At 35.1% G+C, this 24,703-nt stretch overlaps 2 protein-coding genes across 12 annotated transcripts in view; one reads left to right on the plus strand and one right to left on the minus strand.

Annotated features, from left to right (window-relative positions):
• Nucleotides 1-4,512, plus strand: part of LOC126757802 (uncharacterized) — a 41,987-nt gene extending 37,475 nt beyond the window's left edge. For 4 of the 5 annotated variants that reach the window (XM_050471778.1, XM_050471775.1, XM_050471777.1 and 1 more), the window contains exons 5-7: nucleotides 3,479-3,567; nucleotides 3,760-3,817; nucleotides 3,888-4,512. In XM_050471778.1, the coding sequence (XP_050327735.1) occupies nucleotides 3,479-3,567; nucleotides 3,760-3,817; nucleotides 3,888-3,989 (249 nt within the window). In that variant the 3' untranslated portion in view covers nucleotides 3,990-4,512. Of the gene's footprint in view, nucleotides 1-2,452; nucleotides 2,542-2,604; nucleotides 2,675-2,748; nucleotides 2,988-3,478; nucleotides 3,568-3,759; nucleotides 3,818-3,887 lie in introns of those variants that run through there. The other variant, XM_050471779.1, reaches the window with a different exon arrangement.
• The window catches only part of LOC126757669 (poly(U)-binding-splicing factor half pint), a 277,161-nt gene that overhangs the window by 20,550 nt on the left and 231,908 nt on the right, over nucleotides 1-24,703 (minus strand). For all 7 annotated transcript variants that reach the window (XR_007666766.1, XM_050471767.1, XM_050471760.1 and 4 more), the window contains one exon: nucleotides 714-1,281. Coding sequence is in view for 6 of the 7 variants with exons in the window: in XM_050471767.1 (XP_050327724.1) it covers nucleotides 714-1,281 (568 nt within the window). In the remaining variant the exon portion in view is untranslated. The remainder of the gene's footprint in view (nucleotides 1-713; nucleotides 1,282-24,703) is intronic.

Below are 24,703 nucleotides of genomic sequence, written 5' to 3' on the forward strand. Positions count from 1 at the left end.
CGCGCGCTAAATGTTTACAATGCGCCGGAGTGACGAACAGTTGGTTTGATTTGAGTCACAGGGGCGAATGCCCTACATTCATGCTTTGAACATTTTTTATAGCAGGACATTTTGAATTATGACAAATTGCATTTTCTAAGGTTGATTAAATGTAGGTTTCATATCATAATAGGAGTTGTAAGATTGCTTACTTCTTATGAGTTTTGTTTATTTTCGGAATCTCTTCTGCGTAGCTTGACAGCACTACAGGTAAAACGCAGCTTTCTTACAGCTGCGCGTAGCATTCGGGAACCTATTACAATACAACGGATTCTATTAATTTGAATGCAGTATTGTTCCTATGTTGTTGTTCCGCGCTCATACTGCAGAGGTAAAATAAAATGAAAAAGGTGCAGCTGCTTGCCAATTTAGACGGCTGGCAGCTCCTAAGTACATAAATGGTACGTTGCCAGCCTACCACGTAAGAAAATACAAAACCATACATGAAGTAGTAGTAGAAATATGATTAGCAAAGGTAAATCAAGTATTTTAGAAAAATTTTACAGATGAGGACAAACATTGCTACACCCAAAGCCATCGTAGGCAGCCATTGAATAGTAATAGTAGACATAACAAATAAAAATGCTTAGGTAAATATTGTAAGTAGTAGTAGTATTGTAATGAAAAAGTATTCCTCCGCATCAACGCTAGAAAGGAGAACACTACGTGCTTACCTGTGTCACGGGATCCTTCATGATTAGCACATCGGTGACGGTGCCGAAAACTCCAAAGTATTCCTTTAGTTTTTCCGACGATGTTTGCCAACTGAGACCGCCAACAAAAAGTTTGCCTGGTGCTGGATCTGTGGTGGAACTGCCATTAACAGGCGTCGATCTGCCAGAAGAGCTGCCCTTTACAACAGCACCATTGGCGGTGCCATTATTACCACCAGCAACTGCTCCAGCATTACCATTCAACAGTACCATGGTGTTTTGTTGCGCCTGTTGTTGTTGCTGCTGTTGTTGTTGTGCGGAAGCGTTGTTATTTGTAGTATTCTGCTGTGACTGTTGTTGCGCCTGTGCTGCTGCTGCTGCGGCTTGTGCTTGAGCAGTCTGTTGAGCGGCGCTATTCTGTTGTTGCTGTTGAGCCGATTGACTCTTTAGAACTGCAGCTGCTGTATTGGTCAATGTACCATTTACAGCCGCAGCATTGACCAGCACATTGTGTAGGTCACGGTGTTGTTGATCGATGAGTCCAGCAGCGGCTGCGGCTGCAGCTGCAGCAGCATTATCAATGGGATTGCTGTGTGGAAAGAAAAATGTTGGATTGGTTGCAGATTCTTCCTTTATACGTGCCGCAGCAAGAGGTATAGTATGAGGATGGTGTTGTAACATGGTAACGCCTTCTTTTATGGCGTGCACTTCACGTCTAAGCTGAATTTTGAAGGATAACGGCGTCGTACTCGCGAAAACGGTGTGTGTCCAGCTGATTTGGACTATTAATAGCGTGAAAGTGAGGTTAGCATACAGGTGGCGACCGCGAATACAAAATTAATCGAACGAATTGTCTTGCAAATGCTATAGTTTAGAAATTTTAGATAACTATTAAATTACGCGTTTACCAAATAACGTCTCTCAGTTCAGAAGTCTTGTACGTTGTGAAATTTTCAATTTTTCCACACGTTGAGAAAAATAAACAGCAACGCTTTCCACACGGTTGCCCTAGGTAACTACACAAAGCGGTTGCTCAGTTATTTTCTTGTAGAATATTTTCTGTTTTCAAGTGAACTTTATGGAGTAGGGAATGTTGTGTTTTTATTGTTATATTATATTTCTTGCACATATGTATACAAATTGTAGAATATATCTAAATAACACTTGCCGTATCACTATGACGATTGTTTGGTTTTTTCTGCACTATAACCGGTTATCTAATGTTTTTATGCAACAAATGTGATGTCAACATGCAATTTATTCGAATATTATTCAATATGAAATTATCGTAATGCTCCCAAAAATATACAAATTCACAACATTCTTCAATACAATTTCTTCCCTTTTAAAATATGTTTGGCTTCAAGCATTTGCTTTTATACTCGTCCACTATTTGTCTGTACATTCGCAGTACGAAAAGCCGTGTAATCCTCGCATACATGTTGCTGCAACATGTTCGTTCACTCAGGTAGTTTTATAAGCATAGCGGATAGCACATGCGCTTTATTGCTGAGTACGTATGAAGGATCGACAACATGTTCGGCGCAGTGTTAGCAAATGACATTTCGCCTTTCATGCATGTAGATCAAATTTCTACAAAAAGGAATATGCTTTTTGGAGACTTATCGTATATATTCAGAACCTATTTAGCAATATAGCAATTTTTTAAACCATTTGTATTTGACAATATTAGGGTGTTAGCAAAGAAACCTAAGTGCGCCTTATTTGCTCTACCACTAATTTCTCGAAACTTGTTCTAGACCATACCGCTTGTAGTTCTCACATTATGCGGCTTAACTTGCGAATTTCTTGCGACCCTGCGGATTGCACTTACGCGCGACGACGTATGGTAAGCGCTAATAAAATCATTTTATATAAAGCAGAGGAAAAATTGAAACATTTCAAAATTTAGTTACTTTGGTAAAATGCCCTATGAAGATTACACCCGCCTTCTCAAAAATAAGCCTCCACCAATAAAAAAGGTGCGTCCATCTCATATCCGTGACCAAATGATAAACTTTGCCGTTTTGTAACGAAAATATTTTAATATTTACAGTTGCGCACCTACAATCAAAGATACGTTTGGCCAGCAGGCTTGGCTGACGCCTTGAAAGATGGCGAGTTTTGAAAATTGCTTGTTTTGATATTAACATTATAAATTTGAGATTTGTCAAAATTTTATATACAAATGCAACTGTAATTTTTATATTCGCATATATGTACATAAGTATGTTTATAACAATTTCATTTACACCGCTCGAAAACAACTTTTTTTATAACAGAAAATATAACAGTATTTTTTGAATGCATCACAAAAATCAAAATTTCTGATAAGAAGAACGCTCTAAAAGTTCACAAGAGTTCACAAGCTAAAGTTTTACTTTCAGCTCTCTTTTCTTTTTTCAAGAAGCAAGTTTTTATCAGAAAACAATATGGATGTTTATTTATATAAAGAATATGTATGTATGTATGTATGTCTGAACATATTTTTATAAGTATGTTTTGAGCAGAGATAATAGTTTTTTGCTCTGGTTTCGTTCTTACTTTTTTTAATTTTTGGCGTTAATTTTAGTAGTCATATTTCCTAGATACTAGTTTTAACTAAATATGTACATACATATATAAGTTGTTCTAGAAAGTAGTATCTTACTCCAGTTTAGTAATTTCTATCAAAATAAGCTTGTAATTAGTTAATTAATTTTCATAATTTTAAGTTTTCGAAAAATATTTAAAAAAAAAAAACAACTAATTTTAATTTTTCTTTTTGCAAATTGAAATCTTTCCAGTTATCGCCACTTTTTATCATAGTTGGTGGTGCGGTTTTGGGTCTATTTTATGCAATCGTGCGAAACGGTCTGTCACGTGACGATGTGCGGTAAGTTAATTACATATATAATAAATATGTAAACTTGGCAAGGGCAAACAAAATTCAGGATGGGTAAGACTAATTTAAAAAATTATAGGTGGATAATGAAAGAGGATCTAGTTAAAGTTTGCTATGTGTGAACACAACCTTATGCCCACATATTAATTAATTAATTAATTGCTATTATTTTTTTACCAACAGTTTCTATTCGAGTGGCAAAATGAATTGCGAAGACGTGGAAAAGTCCGGACCCAGAAAGGTGAGTGCTTGTTGGTATTTTAAGTTTTTAATAATATAATTTTAATTTTATCAAAAAATATTTTTTGCAGTTTCTGGTATTTAATCAAAAATACAAAGTACCTGAAGGTTTGAAGGAAGCACTTGCCGCCATTGAGGAGCCAGCGGAAGAGAGGACAAAGAAGTCAAAGTAAAAACTGTCCACGGCTAATAGAAGAGTACTGGCTTATTGTACAATGTACTACAATTAATAAATAATACTACTTAATGTTAAGAATTAGAAAGCGCTTACAGTTGAAGTGAACTGATTGAGTTACAGTTAAGAGTGCAGTGAAATTGTATCTATGCGTTACTACGTAAAAATTGTGTATTAATATGTAAAAATTTATTTTTTTACTTGAAAATGCACACAAAGAAGGAGGGTTAATATGCATTTTACTATGCGACGATGAAGAAATGTGTAACTACGAAAAAAGAACGCTAATGAAATTGTCCTAATTTTGCATTTGTGTCGTTTGAACGAAACGTTAAGCAAAACACGAGCTCTTAGTTTATGTTGTAAAAGTATTTATGAAATTTTTTATATATGTACATACATACATAAGTTGATTTTCAATTTGTTAAGTATATATTGTTTTGTTTCTACGTATTAAAGTATTTATATGCACCTACATATATGTATGTATGTGCGTGTGTTTAATAAAACAAGTAATTTTACATGTGTCTGTTTTTAAATATTTTTGAATCAGTTTTAAAGGATTCACTTAGGAAGATAACTGTAAATACGTATGCATATGCCTTTTAGTTGATCACAGCAATACACTTTTTTGGAATTAGGTCGACTCAAAGAAATAATATATAATACTTACCTATTCACTAACTTCTCTAACATATATTGAAATTATTAATATTCAAAAAAAGAAACATTTTAATATCTATTCATAGAGCAATCAAAAACTCCTACAACGAGTACAAAAAGCACAGACCCAACTCGGAATGAATAAAATGTCACAAAATGTTAAGATATCACACTAACAGAAGTTAGCACTATTCCTAACAGTGATTCTAACATTAACAGTGCTAATGAAGAGCATGTTTAAGCAAAGAATGTTAATAACTATTCATTAACATGAAGGAACATTCATGCTGGAATGAACATTAACATTATGTGCATTTTCATAACATTAATGTATATGCTTATGGATTTTATTAACTGCACCGTGCATTAATATGTTTAATTGTTTATAATAATTCAATATTTTATGGCGACTTAAGAATTAATTTTATATATTCGTAAAGAAATGAATTCATCTAAAGAAAAGGTCGTTCAGCGGATAACAGAGCTAATATAGTTTACAGAAAAAAATCATTCGTCAAATAAATGGATACGTATGTTCCTACAACCGACGATCTTGTGTCAACATCCTGAAGGACATGCCGTTCGGCAATCAAAAATGTTTATTCGAACGCACAAATCATTTAATTGAGTATGAGGGGCGAACGAGCGTGTTTCGTGATGAAAGTGAATACATATGTACATACATTTATTTAGGCGTATATGCAGTATTTCCTCTAGCAAAGGAATGCATTGGCAAGGATACTTCGTAATATGATAACCATGTACACACAATGTATAAATGTACGCTAGGCCACATACGAGTATTGGCAAATAAGTAAATTGTAATGCATACCTTTGTTAAAAAACCTACTGCGGTCGGATGTAAATATGTATCCAAGCCTACGTCGATATGCATGTCTGCACCCGCTGTTATTCGACTCGTTCCCCATTGTCAGGACAACTGTCGATAACAATGGTCTAAACGAGTTAAATACCAATACATACACAAGAGAAGAGTGCAATCTGCATGCCTGCATTAAGTAGGTAAATATGTATGTATGTACTATATGTAAGTAGATATGCATATCACTAAGAAGTCGGTAGCAGCTCCCACTCTATACCTATACATATTTTGTTAATTATGTATATAAATTTGCACTTAAATATATATGTATGTATGAACATGCACTTAAGTACATACGTATTGTTGTAGGTAATTTGATCCGTGCACATGCTCGGATTAACCCTTCGATTAATAAAGTTTGCTTGCTTAGTATTAGGTGCATGGAATATATTTCCAAACTCACCATAAATAATTTTGTATTGATTACAGATATTTCCTTTAATTTAATTAATATATAGGAAACAAATATCGAAATCAGTATCGGTAAACTCTTTGAGTTACTATCCATATGCTAATATATGTACATATGTATATATATTTTTTGTGATGATAATTGGAAAAAATATGCTTATGCTGACTGTAAGCCAAGCTTGAAGATTTTTGTTTATTTAAACCGCCAAAAAGACTCTTGTGGGCATAAACATATCACTGAAAGTTCTCCAATATAGATTCAGGATCATCTGATTCTAACGAACTACTTCATTGTTAGATTTATTTCCGGCCTCGAAAACTATTACATATATAAGCGTGAGGAGTAACAGGGTTGTACAGCCAGTTACTACGCTGAGTGTGCAAGCATTTTTTTATATGGTTGGATGCAGTTTTGGACATAACAATATTCGCAATGATTCATGATGCTTGTTTAAGTCTGATACTTTCTGGTTTTAATTGGTTTAATTGAATGAAACGGTACAACAATCCTAGTTACAATCAACAAATAGGTGAACCAAACGTTTAAGGTTGACTGAGAGGATTCGACAGGCCATTTAATATCGGAGAATCTAGTTGGCAGTGTCGAAATAGAAATATCCCTTTTCGTGATATGAATCCCTGAGAATGATTGGTATGTAAGCAAATGACACCTGAATTATTTAGAAGGGCAAAAAGTAGCACACAAGTTAATTAAAGCACCCTTTACTACTACATACGCACATATCTTTTAACTGCAATTAAACTCTACGCAGCAGTAGACGAAAAAATCATAATTGAAAACAAACATTTTGCTTGTGGTGTAAAAGAAAAACAGACATATGAACATATTTACATATGTGTGTGTGTGCAGGATGTCACTAAAGTTATAAGCGAGTTGAGCGATGTGACGTTGTAGTGATGTTGCTGCCAGTGCACTTGCCTCCTGTTTGTGTTGCTGTTGTTGGCAGCCTGTCAGTTTTCACACAGTCAAACTAAAGCAAAGAGGATGCTGTAGGAGCCTTAGGCGTAACGCCTAATAAACACACGCTCTCCCATACATACATACATACATATATATCCACACACAGCTTCGCAAATTTCTGAAATCCCCCCACATCGGGCCGTGAGTGGATACAGAGCGGAGTTGCATGGAGCAAATTATAAGAGCAATTGTGAATAGAGATTGAGTTGGCTATGGGTTTTCCAAGTGAAAAATCGTTTATCGTTCCATTGCGCAGGCGCTCTAATGCCACACTTCAATCACTTTCCATTATTGGAAAATTAAAAGCATGGAAAATTTTCGGCGAAATGCTCAAAATGTGTTGAGCATAAGAATTCGTTTCACCAACACTCAGGTATGGTGTGTATTACTCATAGCAATAAACAACAACAAGCACAATTATGTGCTCTACATACAATGAAGTGAACGCTCCCTTTACAACAACACAAAAAAATATAAAAGAAGTATATGGCGTGGGTATCCAGTTGGGGTATGAATCATTGTGACACAAAGAAAGTAGATAAATAGATGAATATTTGCGATGCTTCAATTGCTATTAGAGGGTTATCGATTTATTATGCTCAATTTCAACGCTTTTGCTACGCGCCGTGGAGCCAACATTTGGCTTGCATTCAAATGTGTGAAAATGGTTAGCGATTGAGGCCGCGGACTTTGATTTCCATTAGGCAATGGAGCAATATTCCTTAAAAATGCATATATTTGTATCTGTATGCGCATTAATATATATGGCACATAAGATAAAAATCAAATGGTGCCGCTACATAAATGCAATTTTGACGCGAGCGAAGTGCAGGCGCTTGACTCAGGAAAATGCTGCGGTTGCAGCGGCTGGCTGCTTGCTTGGCTTACAATGCAAATGGCAAAGTAATTCAATTCAATCGCTGAAAGCGTTTAAATGACACAAGTTGGCAGATAAAAGCGTATTTGAGTGGACGTAGAGCGTGTGTGAGGGTGTACATTATACATCTGTATGCACATAAAAAACGTTGCATACTGCAAGGCGCTATGGGCTGATACATTTAGGTACTTAATTGCATGTATTGACATTATTACATGTATTTTAATAATACAGTTGATGCATTTCGAGAAGAGCCATCATTAGTTCACAAAGGGAGATTATTTGATTGAAAAATACAATTTTCTGCTCGGGAAAATAATATTATCGGCAATATATGATATCGCAAAATGGTTGTGAAGGCTTATGGTAAAGGTTCCAAATGAATGTTCATATTATATTTTCCGATATACAAGGCTTCTTCAGCTGTTTTCGTATAATCTGTAGTAAAAAAAAAAATCGATCTTGCTTCTCATGTCATTGTTGCATAAAATTTAATGATATGATTATATCAGAAATACACTTGAAAAAATATTTAAATATCCCATTGATTGATAACATGATTTATAAGTTCAGCCACATCCGATGGTACACGCACCATCTGCTGTATCCCTGTTATTATATCTGAAATGTTATAATTAGTCTTTTTTTTATTTTATGATCACTCTCTCATATTAGCAAGCAAACGTTAAACGGAGAATTTCGGAAGGTAATATAGCTGACTAATTGCTCCTAACCGTTAAAGATTATATCGACTCATTTATCTTATGAATTATTTATTTGTATCTAGTAGATACTACATTTATTGAGTGCCATATAAATTCGTGACGGTGTGTATATTGTTCACGGCAGTTATTTGTAATTATATTACGTAATAAAATTTATAACTTTATTTTATTATGATAATACCTAACGGAAGCCATTCATTTGCTTTAGTACTCATAACTACCATTCCTCACTATTTTATTTGCTATGATCTGCTTTCTTGCCAAAAGTACTCTAGTTAAATTCAATACAAGAGACCGTATGGATAGCAGCTTGCCACTCTGTTGCTATGCAATTATAGCTGCCTTCGATTTGTCTGCTCACTAACTTTGTGTGCTGTTCAATAGTAAACTACTAGAAAAAAATACGTCAATTATCGAATTGACTTAACATAAGAGAGAATGTGCAAACCTTATTAAAGTTGTATATCCGTTTGCTGTCGTAATGTTATAGAACTTCATTTTGCACATTTTGGAATAGTCCTACCATTGTGCATGGCTCATGAAAAACTACTTTCAAAAACGAAAATAGTGAATTTAAGACTTGAAGTGGCAGAAATCATAAAGCTTGAAACGAAAAGGTGACTAAAATGTTTGTTTTTGTTTTTGTGGCGGAAAACAGAAATATTTCCAACACAACAGCGCATGCGTTAGAAGACATGTTAGAGCAGTTGTCAGTTTGTTTGAATAACTTGTATAGCAGTCTTATACCATGTTCTATGATTTATAGAAACTTGACTATTCCCTTCTCGGATTTCGAATACATTTCCCAATAAAAAAATACCTTATTGAGATTTATCAATTTATACAAAATTCCTACTCAACGATTTCTCTTCATACAACTTAGATATTAGTCTAAAAAAATATTTCTAATAACGTCTACTCATTCAGCGTGATATTATCTTATACCATGTTTGGTGAATACCTTCAACTGGCGTACCTTTGCAAAAAGCATAAAATATTTGCTACATTTCATATACCCAAACCGCCAACTTTTATCCGTCCCGTGTGTATAAGGAACACCCAGCACAGCGGCTGCGGCAATAAAGTTGCGACTTTTGGCATATGCCTTTTGTATGTGCGCTTTGCTCATTCATTCGTTTCTATTTTAATTAGTGTGGTGACATCAGAGTCCACTGAATTCCGTACGAAATCGTGCAAAGGATACTTTGGAGAATTAAATGCTGACAGTTCCTCCTCGTTTGTCTGTGTATGTATGAGTGCGCGTGTGTATGTGCGTGTGCTGTGGCCTAATTCGATTAGTGGTCACTGAGGTGAGTAATGCGAGCAGCAAAAGTTTGTATGGCATAATTGCAAATTTTAATTAATACTCAAAGCCTCAAACTCAAATTTAGAGATTGGTGGCACTACTTCGACTCTGCGGAACATCGCCTGGGATGTTGGCCCAATGCCAACATTTTTCTATAAAAATTCGAAATAAGAAATGATATTCTTGAAATTTAACGGTTTTTTGACACGGCTACTACATCTTAGCGCCACCAACAACAAGTCAAGGCCATTTGCATTAATAATAAAAACTCCCACTAACGTGTCAAACGATTATAATCATTCAAAGTCGTCCTGGCATAGCGAAAGTCACAAAACTTGTGCAAAATTAGGCACTCTTCCTCTTCTTCTCAATTTGCTCTCCTGTAAATTCCATAAGCAAATTTACTTTTATACATTTCATCTATTAATTTAAATAAAATCTCACATAACCTCTAAAGAAATATACTCATGTCAATTTCAAATTCAGTCTTTCAATCCAAAGGAAAATACCCTCCGGAAAACACCCGTAAATCGATGCAAAAACATCGTATGTGTAAATAAATGAAATTTTAAAAATTAAATTCAATATCCGTTGCTTTAAAAAGAACACATGCTTACATATATGTATACATATGTGTGCACACGCATTATCAACTAGCGTCAGTCAGTCAAAAGCACGACCTCCTTTTTTTGTCCTTCTCCAAAGTGCACTTATAAGTGAATTTTTTCCCTTTTATATACATATTTACTCCACATCCTATTACTGAACCACTTCCTGCGCACTTCGGGGAATTGTGCGATATGTATGTTTGTGTGTCGAGTGAGTGAGCGAATGAGTGAAATGAGCCAAGTGCCTCGTCAAATGCACTACTTTATATATATATGTACATATATATCAGTCGGAATCAGCATGTAAAACGGAAATTTGCGTAAGCGAGAAATGAATGGAACGGAAATAGGCGTAGCAACAGTCAACTGAAGAGCATAACGGACGCGATACACCTACATGCTGCATCTACGAGTGTGTATGTATGTATGAATGCACAGCACAACCGGTTTGAAGGCGCGAGGAAGCTTGTATACTATAAACAAGTTTGTAAAAAAAGGAATTCAAAAATTTGGTGTGACCCTGTGAGAAACTAAGTATATAACTTACTCATTCTGGTTTCTACTGGGGTTGTTGCCAATAACGTCATTTGAAGTCTCACTAAATAAAGTTAAAGAACTTCAAATTAGAACCCCTGGCGAGCATAATCCAGGATGTTACGCCGTGCTGCCCAAAACCATATTTGTGAGGTCAAATTTCGGCTTACGAAGATACTTAAACAATTTTAAGGAACATAAGCTCAACTTTAATATCATTCATGGGTCTTTCGAGAACTTTTAAGTTAAGTCTGAATGATTGATCGTAACTTTACAAAAATTTGCGGCAATAATGAGTTAAGTATGTGTGTTCATGTGCAATTTTGGTAATCATTTTTACCTGCCAGTCGAACAAGATTCACTTCTCTCAAATAATTCATCTACTTTTGGAGCTTTCTTGACTTTATTTAGAAATGTCATTGAAATCGCTGCATATATGGAGTTTACAAATTGTTTACGCGCTGCAGTGATTTCTTTCTTGCGTGTTTCCGGCAGGACACATACACACGAAAACACCTTTTTATGTGTAATCTCGACATTTTTCCTTCCGCCAATTGCCGTAGGAAGGGCAAAAAGCATATTTTTTAATTAAGACATTATATTTCGAACATAACGGGGGAGCAGAGAGCCATATTGGAAACAATTACTCTCATTTGACAACAACAACTGCAAATATCAAAGAAAATAAGCGAGGAGCACAGCCTTTATGCCAACGGCAAACTAACTGACTGAGGATGTGCGAGTAACACACAAGCTTACACAGGTAAAGATGTACAACGTATGTAAAAATATGTTTGAGCATATGTGTGTGTACGAAATTGGCCGTTATTGTTTTATATTGAATATTTATACAATACAATGCACCGCCAGTCCCCTCCGCACAATAGGTAGTGTGTTCAAAATATGTGGAGCCTGCAAACACTCTGATGCGTGAGGGCAGAATGCCAGAGAAATGCATATATACTTGCACAGGAAAAATCATTTAGGCGAGCATCAGAGTTCATAGAGCATACATAGAAACATTGGTGTGTGTGAGTTGTTTGGAATTTTCTGCGAAAATAAATTTCCGTTCAAAATCCACGTCATATGTAGTTTTTTCCTGTCGGGGTAAAGCGCTCTTGGTTCTCATTGCTTCTTCTTGTTCTTTCTTTTCTCAACTATTTTCTGATTCTACGTAGTATACTTATACAAAGGGATGATGACGACAAAGTTGGCCGACACGACGGCAGACAACCGACCAGTACTTGCTGGCCTTTAATAGGCGTAGACACAATACGATTGAGTGCTGTTAACGAGTAGCACTCGTTGGGGGAGGGTGAGAAACAGCATAAGATATCGAGAGCAAGTGAATCGCTTGCGCGCTGCCATAAACACTGGAAGGCGTTACGTCGAATATTACAACGAGCGTAAGCATAGTCTTAGGGGGTGTTTTCCAGTACCCTTATACGGATTATCAGTTTCTTTGGGACATATATGACGTTGACGATGAACGACGAACTATAAAGGAGCGAGTAGCGATTCGCGAAATTGAGAGCTTGCCATAGAGAGTTGTTCGGTTGATGTGAGTTTACGTAGGTATCTGGTTACATGCGATGTAACGGTGAACTTTTCCACGAGCGCATACATCCACATGTATATGTATATGTAAATATAAATGAAGATCTGTGTGTGTAATTATATTTTCTGTGGAATACACAGTAAAAAATGTTTTCCTTTTATGAAAAATAAATATTTTTAAAATCATAAAAATTAAGTTATATAAAAAGCAAATGAAGTAAGAAGGTGGTAACTTAATGGAAAAGAAATACTAAAAAAATAAATGATGAACAACAAAGTAATGAATTTGTATTTGCGAAAAGTCGTTGCATACCTGGGTCTGAGAGCCAGACTAAACAAAAATAAATACTTAAAACCTATATTATTTCAAAATATACAGAAAAATTGTAGCACACGTTTAGGCTAATATCAAATATTTGCTTTAATATTTTTTCAGTTTCTCTCTTATTTTGGTGCTGTTTCTTGCTATTTGGTTTCAATTGAAGGATTTGACGCATTTTAAATCTCATCCAAGAAGCTGAAGTCTTTTAAAAGATTTTCCTGTTATTATCCTGTTATCGTAGTCTTAAATGTAGACTTCGTAGGAGTGTTACATAGAAAAATATTGTTAAAAGAAGACAGGGAAAAATTACACTCACACCTTTTTCATATTAAACCTCAGTAAATCTGTTATTATCAAACAGATGTACTGATCTGATCTCACAACAATAAGAACGTCCTGTCTTAATTCTTATATTAAGTAGGTACACCCCCAAGTTGGTACAAAAGCGACAGATATACACGCCTAAACATACATATATGTACATTTGAAACTTCACCAACTTTTACATTAACGACTATACGCTTACTTAGAGCAGTCGGCAAACTCTCTGTGGTTTTATTCTGATTTTTCTCAGCACCACTCATTTTGGTCACTCCGCGCTGGTAACACACACATATGCATACACACATGTATGCATTTACTACCACTCGCTGGATAGCGCTTGCAGCAACGTCAGCAATACCGTCACTGGAATGCACATAGCGCACACAGCAAAGACTTTCTCGTCCGTGGTGCGCGCACCTTTCTTCGCAAAATCTACCCTCACACAACGTTTACTCAATGAGCTCGCCGTCAGTCAGCTTTTGGATTTCGTACGTGCAATTTCGGCTTGAGCGCCGATGGCAGACGGGACGGCCTACATATATACATTTTTGTTAGGCTAATTTACTCATACATTTAATGGATTTAGCAGGAGGTTGTAAGGGAAAATTTATTTAAAAAATATTTGTTTCGAAGAAAATTGTGCATTCGGAGCGAAATTTCGAAGGGAGTTTAGCACTACGGCGTTGAAAATCTAACTTACGACAGATAAAATGAAACAAAGTGGAAATGAAGCTAACTGTCTTCAATTTCAAACGGTTTTGAGTGCGTATCGGTAATACTTTTCGACACTAATACAACGAAATTCGAATATGAAGATAGGCAAACGCCAAATATATGCAAAATCAATCGTTTGCCAGTGATATTGTCCTGTCACAGCAGTACTGTTCTTCTCGATATGATAGCCTACTGCTGGGCCGGGGCATTAACATTGTCTTGCGAATGTGAACAACAACAGCAGCAGCAGTAAAATTGATGAAGCAAAGCCAAAAAAAAATTGCGAAATCTATTTAAAAGCACCAAAGAGATTTGCTCACGAATATAAGCACTTCTAAAGCATACATTTTGGGGCGCACGCAAATTTCGTACTGAAACAACCGGATTATTACTCATTACCTTAATGATTTTTGTTTTCTAATCATTTAATTTTTGTTTAAAAAATTTCGAGGCATACTTTCGAGCGCTACCCCATGTTAAGAATGTGTATTCGCCTATATATATGCATATATTCAGATATAGTTAGATACATATGTGTGCACACAGAGCAGCGCGTCGGTAAAACAGCACTTGGCTTAGCATGAAAATTTCCGGTATAAGGCGAAAAGCAGGAAAAATCAATTTTCCATTTTTAAATCGAGCAGCAGCAGCAGCCAACGCCACAGATGCAGCAGCAGCAGCAACAGCAAACTTAGTAGCGGCAGCAATGGGCTAGCCATGGAAAGCTGGGCGGCATCTGGCGCAGCAGCAGCTAAGCTGAATTCGGACTTCATTGTACGCAGCGCTCATAAAGAACGGATAAAGGATGCTTCAAGTCGACAGCACCAAAAAGAGATGGATATTGTTGCAAACACTCAGTACCTTACACGAACGCACACATACACACACACAAAGCCTATATTTATCAAAGTTGGAAACATTGAATGGAAGCTGAAATTGGAAACACCATGGCAGCGCACCGTTATATGTGCGTCTGTGGAACATGCGGTACATATGGATGCCAAAATTGTGGAAGCCGTTCAGGCAAGCTAATAAATTATTCAAAGCAAAGCGCAGAGTAGAAAAGAATGCCACGAAAAATGTTGCAGGAAACAATACAAATTGAAAATATCGATTTCTCGCATAAAAAGCGGCACGACTGGTACTATATTAAACAATCGTGTGGCACACATAATCACTACTATTTTGTGTATATTTCCAACGTATTAGCGTAATATTTAGTAAAAATCAATAAACCACCACCGCAGCGAAGAGGCTATAAAGTGTGGCATGCATAAAAAGCATTATAGTACGCCCTTACTTGCAACACCACCTTAAACATCATACCGTCCGCACACACACACACTGAGTCGAACGAAACGCACCCACTTAATGTCTTTGTGGGTACCTACAAGCACGCCGCACACACACGCACATATACCTTCAATACAACAATAACAAGAAATTTTAATAATAATAATAATAAAACGCTCGCTTACAAGTATGTACAACATAACAAAAACGAGCGGCGGTCACACAACAACAAAACAGCCAGAAATACTTTAGTAAAATTAACAACAACAAAACGCACAGCAAAACCATTGTCCGCGTGCCGGTTACGGGGTTAAGAGCAACCCTGAGTCACATACACACAGCCACACCTATACTACTGCATTTATGTGCGTGAAGCTACTTGCGGCATGGCCTAAGCAACACTCACCCCAGTAGACGTACGCCGAGTGTTCACCCTCTTACCCTTCGGTTAATTTTAGTTTTAGTTTTCTCTCCCCTCACAACCGACTTTTTCCAAGTACTGTGCTCCTGTCGTTTACATTCTTTGTTGTTTTGTAGTTAAGTTGTGCGTCCTTTTCAACAAGTAAAGTTGCCGTTCTACCCTCCCGCTAACCGTTGGTCACAACTATGGCGTCTCCCTGCCTATATTTACCCCCCAACCATCATACATATATTTAACGGTCGTTACTCACATACACTCATGTCTATATATAACTAAATATTAAACATATACAAATATACGCGTATGCAATACTGAAAAATGTACATTCGTTCATTGGCCGCTTGATAAAGCATATAGTAAGGCGTTGGCGTCGACTGCGACGGTACCCTCATTTCATGAACTATGGAAATGTGTGTGTGCATGTATGAGTGTTTACATGTAGTGTACACATAGCAGAGTTGACATCAATGCGCTCACGGAGCTTTCGAGAACATATTCTTATGTGTATGTGCAAGCTTTGCCTTTCTAATTTGGAAAGCTCGATTCTATTCCCAAAATGTTTCAGGTGGTGCTTTAGTAGTTATAATTGGAAGTGGAAACATTTTTTACGAATTTAGCCCTATGTTATGTTTTATCAAAGTTTAGATCGTAAAATACTCAAAAACTTCGATGATTAGTATCTATTGTTAATTCGGTTGTAATGGGGGTATTTTGACCCAAATTTATACTTATGCTTCAATAACTGCGTATTTCACCAGACCTTAGAAAAGTGTTATTAACTAGTATTTTTTGCTATTTGATCTGAATTTATTTTTAACACGTCACACTGGAAAATTTTAAATTAACTTTCGAAAAACGTGTTCAGAGGCTACTTCGAAAAGCAATTGAATTATTTAAGACTCTTGAAAAGATTATGGCAAGGATTTAAGTTAAGTTGTAAACAAAGTATTAGTTATTGTTTCGAATATTTTTATATGCCAAATTTTGGATTTTAGAATTTTCATAAGTTCGAATTTTCGAGTTCCAAATCCAAAATTCTCGTTATTAGAATTTCGTGTAATCGAACAAAGTAATAAAAGGCAAAAATTTTGACGGGAAAAGTAGAAACGTCAAACTTTTTGTATGTTCGAAATTTTCGAACACATGTCCAATATTTAGAATTTTGCAAGCTGACGCTTTTATTATCAAAATAGTAATAAGATAATAGCGAAATAACCAAAATTTGTAAAAATTGCTGCATATTTGAAACTTTCGGTATTTGTCAGAGATGCTAAATAAAGTGATGAATCTGTGAATAGTTGGTTGAGTTATTTTGTATTCGAAACTATGGATCTTGTCTTTTCCAAAATATTACATATTCGAAGTTTGATTGCTCGCATTTTTTAATGCTGTCATATTTTCGAGCAATAATATAATATAAGCTTGTTCGTAAATTTTTTCACATGCTCGGTAAATGATTTTCAATACTGTAATTTTTAAAACTTGTATGCCTATAGTCCATCGCCGATTTTATTATATTTTATGCCACTATCTAACAGAAAGCAAAAAAAAATCCATCAGAAAAATCGTCCACATTTCGCACCAAATGCCAAGAGTCATTCATAAATATATTTTCTTCAGTATACCAAGTTGTAGCCACTCCCCGTCACTAACTGGGCTGTGACAAACAAACACTTGGTCAAGCATATCTACTATGTTCTTTCCACACACTTCGCCAACGGGCCATTAGGTTGAGGCGAAAATTATATCATTATAATGAAAACATAGGTTAATGTTTTATCTTGCTTTTTGCTATTTCATTACAACAAATATACACATATGTAGTATGTGCTTGTCCGCAGCATCTTTGCTGCATTTTAAGTATCCAAAAAATCGGCAGTGTGCACATTTGTCCTTGTACGTCATTCGTTTCGGGCTGCAAAACACGAACGCCAGTTCATTCGCCTATTTTCGCAGTCCGACTTCATCCCCATTCAGCTACTGCTTCTAATGCAGCATATTACAGTTACGTACTTTTATCAGAGTGTGTTCGTATGGCAATAATTTGGGAAATATGCTCAGCATCAGCACTCCAATCGCTACTTCAGCATTGTAAGCATCAAACAGAGCAATGCTAAAGCATGTTTTACAGAGATGAAAGAGTGCGGGCAGACACAGCGCACATAAGTATGAATTGGTTGGATGATTGTAACGACGCTGTTACGAATATGAAGGCAAATTCGTTGTAAGAAACTCGTCTACACAAATCTATGTACTGGAACTATGTAATGGAAAATGCTTGCGAATTTCATGAACCGAAAATGAGGGAAAAGAAATGAAATAATTAAAATTGCCTATCGTAAAAATCAACACACTAGCAGTTTACGATCATCATCTGAAGATATGTAGACATGAGAAGAGTAATAAAAATAGAACGAGATGCTGAAGGAGAAACCACAATCCTCCGCCATAATTAGGAGGGACTAACGATATTTAATTCAGAATTAATTACAAAACTGCAAAACGCAAATATAAGACAATAAAAGAAAAATTTAAATAACCAAAAATCCGCATATCTGATGGCATCTAGCAAACACTAGGATATATGTATGTGTATATGTATTCTCATTTGTCATACTTCGCGATCTCGGCCATACTGTTGTTGTGTTTCTCTTCCGAGAGAACTGGAATACTATACAACACTGTGTGTGAGTTATAAGTACATCTTGCAAGCATCAACTTAGAGTGTAGCGGTACAGAACATTATGTATATATAGTGGTAGAACGATGCTGAATCCTTATAATGAGTATCGATAATTTTATTGAGTTCTTATTGGTATCGAAACCCCGATACTTGTATATAAATCTTTGGTAAATACCGTGCATTGTTGTTATATTTTTAAACCGAAACCGACGCACCGAATACTGATGATGTTTCAAAAAGTAATCATTGAATCATAGCACAATGGACGAGTTTTGTGTATAATATATTTGAACCACAGGATTTATGTATTTCTTTTTATGAAATATTCTATAGTAACCATTGTAACAGTATTTCTTGAAATATGAATAAAGAAATAAAATAAACAACGAAGTGAACAAAATTGAAAGTCCTAGAACTTGATTGTACTTTTAAAACATTCTGTTATTTGAGATGAATCCAGAAAGCTAAATAGCAGTTAAGGTTGGCGTATAGAGTTACCGGTATAAACCCATATAATTGGTATACAATTTTTTTTTTACAAATAATTTTAGTAGTCGAAGCCCAAACATATAAGAAACAGATAGTTTTTATCATTAGAGATCGGAACTCTAACTAAAAAAAAATTAATTTGCAAAGTGCAGAGCCTCGTAGAATATGGTCTAAGAGTAAGCTTTGATGATTTGTAAGAAAAAGTTTCAGGCGATGCGATCATTTTTTTGTCTTGAGATAGTTTAGAGCAATTTCCAATTCTCAATTTCAAAAAGTCATATTGATCTAAAATTGTATCTCTGGTTCAATATGCAAATTAATACGTTGAGTTTCGCACTGACTTGCCAACACCCTAATGTATTACTCGTATAAAACGGCCAGAAGGCAAGGCAGACAAATACAAATGTATACTAACAGCAAAAATAGAATAGTTATGTAAATAATGCCACGACAATTAGCACATATGGTGACTGCTATTTTATGCCGTTATTTAAACACTTGTAGAATGTTTGTGAGCGTTCAACAAGTGTGAGTTTTGTAAGTCAATTGCTTAAATAACTAGTTTGTAGTAAAAACTAGAATGTGTGTGTACTATATGTCAGTATTGCTAACTATATTTCATTGAGTTTATGCTTGCATAAGTGGGGTAAATAAATTATAGATTAAATATTCAAAAGACCGAAAGGACAAAACTTGGATTTCGAAACTTGAAAATGAATGAATTCAATTTCGATATTTGTCAAGGCGGCACAAAATTTTTGATTGAAATATAACAGTAAAATAAAATTAAGTATTCTATGCGCTCACAGCTTATGTTTTACTTGAGTATCCTTAAGAGTAAATACAAGAAAGTTTAGAAAATTCTTTATGAGCAAATTATATTTATGTACAAATAATGAATAAAATTTGCAATTAAACCAAGCAAAAATAGTAAGGCTGCAATATTAAAGGTACTAAGATTCAATTGAGCTTCTATAAATGTAAAGATCTCCAAGGAAACTATAAACCAACTTGACCTAATTTCTACTGTGTAATCCTAAGCTCATTAAAAGCTCTATAAATAAGAAAAAATAATATTAAAGAAATTGCAAAACAGTTAATTGTAAGAGAAGTGCAGACCCACAAATGTGGACTTTTGTTCGAATACCTCATATCCTTAAGTACATAAGTATAGTTTTTACACTCACACATACATATCGAACTAATAGTTCATGAAAGTTCTTCGAGGTGCGCAGCTTGGTGTGAAAGCGAGTTGACACTCGCGATGAGTATGAACGGCATTATAAAAACATGCACACGCATACATACACGTGTTTTGTGATGAAGTAAGCAATTAAAGGATGAAAGCATATTACAGTAAAGCTGCTTATGAGCTCCATTTCATAGCTGACGATTGGTAAGGATAATAACATAACTATCTGAGCATGCAAAAATGTCAAAACAGAATAAAGAAATAATCACATACATATGTACATGGTGTTTGCGCGAAGCTTAAAAACACTGTTTGCCTCGAGAGCGACGTTTAAAGTGCATTGGTTGGCGTTAATTTAAATAATTGCTGACCAAGTGGATATTGTAGTGCGATAATGGCTAGATATGACAGTGACGACACTTTTCAAACGAAGCAACACAGGTGACTCATTGTGGAATTTTGAGAGGAAATTAAATATTTTTTAAATATATTGCTTTTTTACTTTTTCTGAAACTTTTGCAATGACACAATCATTTCAATTAATAATATATGTTTAAGAAAACCAAATTTGATATTATTTAAAAAATCTGTATAAAGCTTAATATGTCATAGTGTTGACGAACTTCAACTTTTTACTTATGCTTAACTCGATTTGAGGTGATGTTTATACATAAGTTGCCAGATACGTTTATGGAATATTTTAAAATCTGAAAAAAATATTTTTTTTAATTTTTAAATTTGTTTCAGGTTTTGTACGTGCAACCTGATTTTCGGGTAAACCTCAAAATTTAATAGCGCACGTACATATGTCTATATGCTTATTAAGTACTTAATGTCGCACTTTAAAATAGCTATACAAAACAATTATGTCCTCTGCGCTGACCGCTCTGTAATTTCATTAATTAAAAGGCGCGTCTCGAGCGCTTAGGTAATAATAATCATAACAACAACAAAAGATGTACTACTACAGTTTCTGAGTAAACATTTGATGACTAATTAAACTGAAATACGAGCATGTACCTACAAATAAATAAAAAATGATAAACTCTTATATAATGACATAGATAAATGAAATTTACATATTAGCATTAGTTTAAGAAAAGTCTTTTAGCTTTTCAATACTTCAATAGAGCTTACAATTGCATATTATTTATAACCGTGTTAGCACTTTATAGTATAATTGGTTAGTGCAATTATAATTAAATAATTTTTGCTCTCGCAGTATGTTTTATGTAGTCAACGTTCCGCCATTTTAAGCTGTCTTTGAATGATTGCATGTTTTTTTGTAATTTTATAAACGGTTTCATAGTAATATATAATTTTATGAGTTTATGAGGGCATTTGATAAATAAATTATGCTTGTGCGCCTGTAAATAGGCAAAGAAAATTTGTTTTCAAGTAAAAAAGTGATATATAAGCTGCTAAGACTCGGCTCACTTACTAAACGGTCCTGAAAAATACTTTCACATATCACATACATATTGTATAAGGGTCTTAATGTATATGACGTTTATGATGTTGCATCACAACTGGGTGAAAACATCTTGCGTCATACATTTACAACACTTACACATACAAATACTTATTAACGGAAAGCGTTGAGTTACTGTTAATGCACCGTAATGTAAAAAAGCACAATTTGTTGTTGTACTAAATGCATTAAAAAGGGGGTCACCTAAAAATAATACCTCTAAGCCTGCTTACTCGCATTTGTATAACAAAGCGTGAAAGTGATAAACTGTTTCATGCGAGTACCGTTACAGCTGCTTTTATGTTAAATACGCTTTAGACTCGTTGAATACAGACACACTTCAATGTCATCCCGGAAGTTGGTGGCGAAAGGCTCAAACGAGCTGCGACTGCACTTTGCCGTGTGCAACCGAGAGTCTACAGTCAATTTGAAGTGGTTGGTGAGTGAGTGCAGGCACTTCCTGCTGCCCTGCGCTGATTTAATGAATTTAACTGCACGCACTTATGCAAATGCAACCCTGTAAGGTGGTGCATATAAATTCAAAGATTTGTGCTATAAAAAATATAAGTAGAATCGGAGCGACTTTTGCGAGACGCTAATAGTTTGAACAACGAAGTCGGTTGCATAGGGGCACAGTTATGCTTTCATTCCTACAAGGACTCGCTGAGAAGCCTTTTTGCGTACTCGCAAGTAAATATGTATGTGTATGTATGAATGCATGTATGTTACATGAGCCTTTAAAACGTGCGAATAAATTAAATGTGGTTGTGTGTGTTTGCGGGCAATAGTGGGACACATTTTCGCATTATGAAGTAAAATTTCAAAGAGCTGCATATAAATAGTTTAATGCAGTCACACTTTTATGTCGTGGATGGAGTAAAACAACCAATAGTGTGAAAGGAAGGAAGAAAGGTCAAGTATTTGCAATAAAATGCCAGCTAGTAAGGACTTATGGCGTCCTATAAGAATACACAGAAGTGCAACGAAATATTTGAAAGCAATATCCTTACATAATTGAACCAAATTAAATCAAAAGTTTCGATTTATTTTGCGACTGTTACATTGAAAATCTAAATCTTCTTTCTAAAATAATCATACTTGTAAAATAATCGTTACACATAAATAATAAGTATTCGAAAAATATACTTTAGGTACACTAAATAAAATAAATTAAATGTTTATTACTCAATATTTTCGTCTGTGTATCCAATGAGCTTTTCCTTGAGTCTGCTACAAAAGCTCCAAACTTTCAAATTAGTTTCACGCACATCCTCTTTATCAAAATTTAAAGAGCTTAAAAGCACAAGCTGCCCTTTGGAAAGGTTTGTTAGTTGTCCTGGAAAGTTAACAAAGCTTTTCAAAAAGCTTAAGGTTGCTGCCATAGATATTTGATTTTTCCGAAATACAGTTAGTTTCCAATAGATGGCGCTGAGAGTTAAAAAAAAAATTGCAAGTGCCAACACGTAATTAACAAAAAGAACTTTCAGCACAGGGTGACAACGTAATTCAAAAGTAATAAGTAAAAACACTGACCTTCAGCAAATTGTTTACTTGGGCTAACCTAAAATTTTTTAAAATTTTTTTTCCTGTTTTATTCAAATTCAGTTAATCTGGTAATCACTTTTAATCACTTATAATGAAAGCTCAGCGGAAACCGATTACTGACACGTTTTGCTTTTAGCTGAGAGCTGAGGTAAAAATGTGACTGATATTATAATAAATATTTATACATTATCATATCATATCAGTTCACAAAAGATACTCAAAATCAGGTCTAAAATGAGACACTAAAATCAGTGTAGGACAGTGTAATGTATGGTTATCTTACTGGTGTTAAATAAAGGGTATTAAAACACTTTACAATTCATAAACGGATTAAATATAGATAAAAGTATATCACAAATAAATGTTTATTTTTAAAGAAATCGAAACAGGCAAGAAAAAGTGGTAAAAAGGTAATCGTCATTTCTCAGTTGCTATAGAGTATAATAGTTTTGTCCACTTAACGGTTGATCAGAATGACGAGACGAGTTCAAATCCTTGAGGAAAATTTAAATATCTTGATGAAACTTTATATTCGCGGCCCTTGGCATGGAAAAGTACGACGCCCACAAAACGCCATTAACCGAAAACCTATAAACTGCCATAACTAAGCATTAAGATATAAAACTATAATTTTGTATAAGCGATCGCAAGTTGCAAGAGGCACTGGTGGGGAAATTTTTTTGAAAAAGTGGTCGTGGCTACGCCCTCCAATAAGTTTAATGTACATATCCCCTAAGCCAATGTAATCACCAAATTCGCCTCGCACAAATATTATAAAAACTTTTAGGTGAAAACATATATCTCGAGACCCGTTTGAAGATCTTTTGCAAGTTGCAAGAGTATGAAATGTTTGGTTATACCCGAACTTATCTCTTACTTTCTTTTTATATTTTGATTTTTTTCTATATTTTTGTAATGCTAATAAAAAACTAGTTAGAAATGGATAATAAAAATATTAATTGTACTAAAAAAAAATTCTGAAAACTATATTTTTACTAACCTTATTCTTGCGTTTGAAAGAAGGGCTTACAATGTGTAACTAATCGAATGTGGTTAGAGTCTTTAGGTCGTATTTAACAGGTTTCTTCAACTTTGAAACGCAGTTCTTCAAACTGTGTGAGTCGGAGTTGCTGCGTAATAGCGTAGTCGCACAAATAAAGTTCGCAGCAATAGCAACGAAAAGTTTAAAACGCAGAAAAATCCTCCACTCAAATGTGTATGGTCGGTTATTTAAGGGCAGGGCGAGCTAAGTAAACGAAGATTGTTTTGCACCAAACATTGAATTGGTGGAGCTGTTTAACAAGGACATTACTTTGTTGTTGTTGTTAGTATTTGCTGCTTTCAATTGTTGGCAATGAGCACTACTCACCATTCGCTCATAAATTTCAATTCAACAATTGCGTAGCAGCAGCAATTTGAACTTCAGTTGCAGGCAAACGTTCAGTCGTTCAGCGGAATAGACACTTGAGTTTAATGCGCGAAAACGAGCTGCAGGATACGAATGCATATAACTGTATAGTGTGCGATGTTTGTGGCAGTGCGTGTGTGTGTTTTAGTGAAACTGCAAAGCACTCATAATGACAGTCATGAAGATATATTTATTTGTGGAATGTTTGGTGTTGTTACTGGTTAAATTTACAGTGTGTTAAATAAATATTCCAACAAGGTTTTTTGCTTCCTATTTTAAAAGAAGATAATGTAAGAAAGCACTA

The sequence above is a fragment of the Bactrocera neohumeralis genome, chromosome 2, assembly GCF_024586455.1.
Source record: "Bactrocera neohumeralis isolate Rockhampton chromosome 2, APGP_CSIRO_Bneo_wtdbg2-racon-allhic-juicebox.fasta_v2, whole genome shotgun sequence".
In the NCBI taxonomy this organism is placed as follows: domain Eukaryota; kingdom Metazoa; phylum Arthropoda; class Insecta; order Diptera; family Tephritidae; genus Bactrocera; species Bactrocera neohumeralis.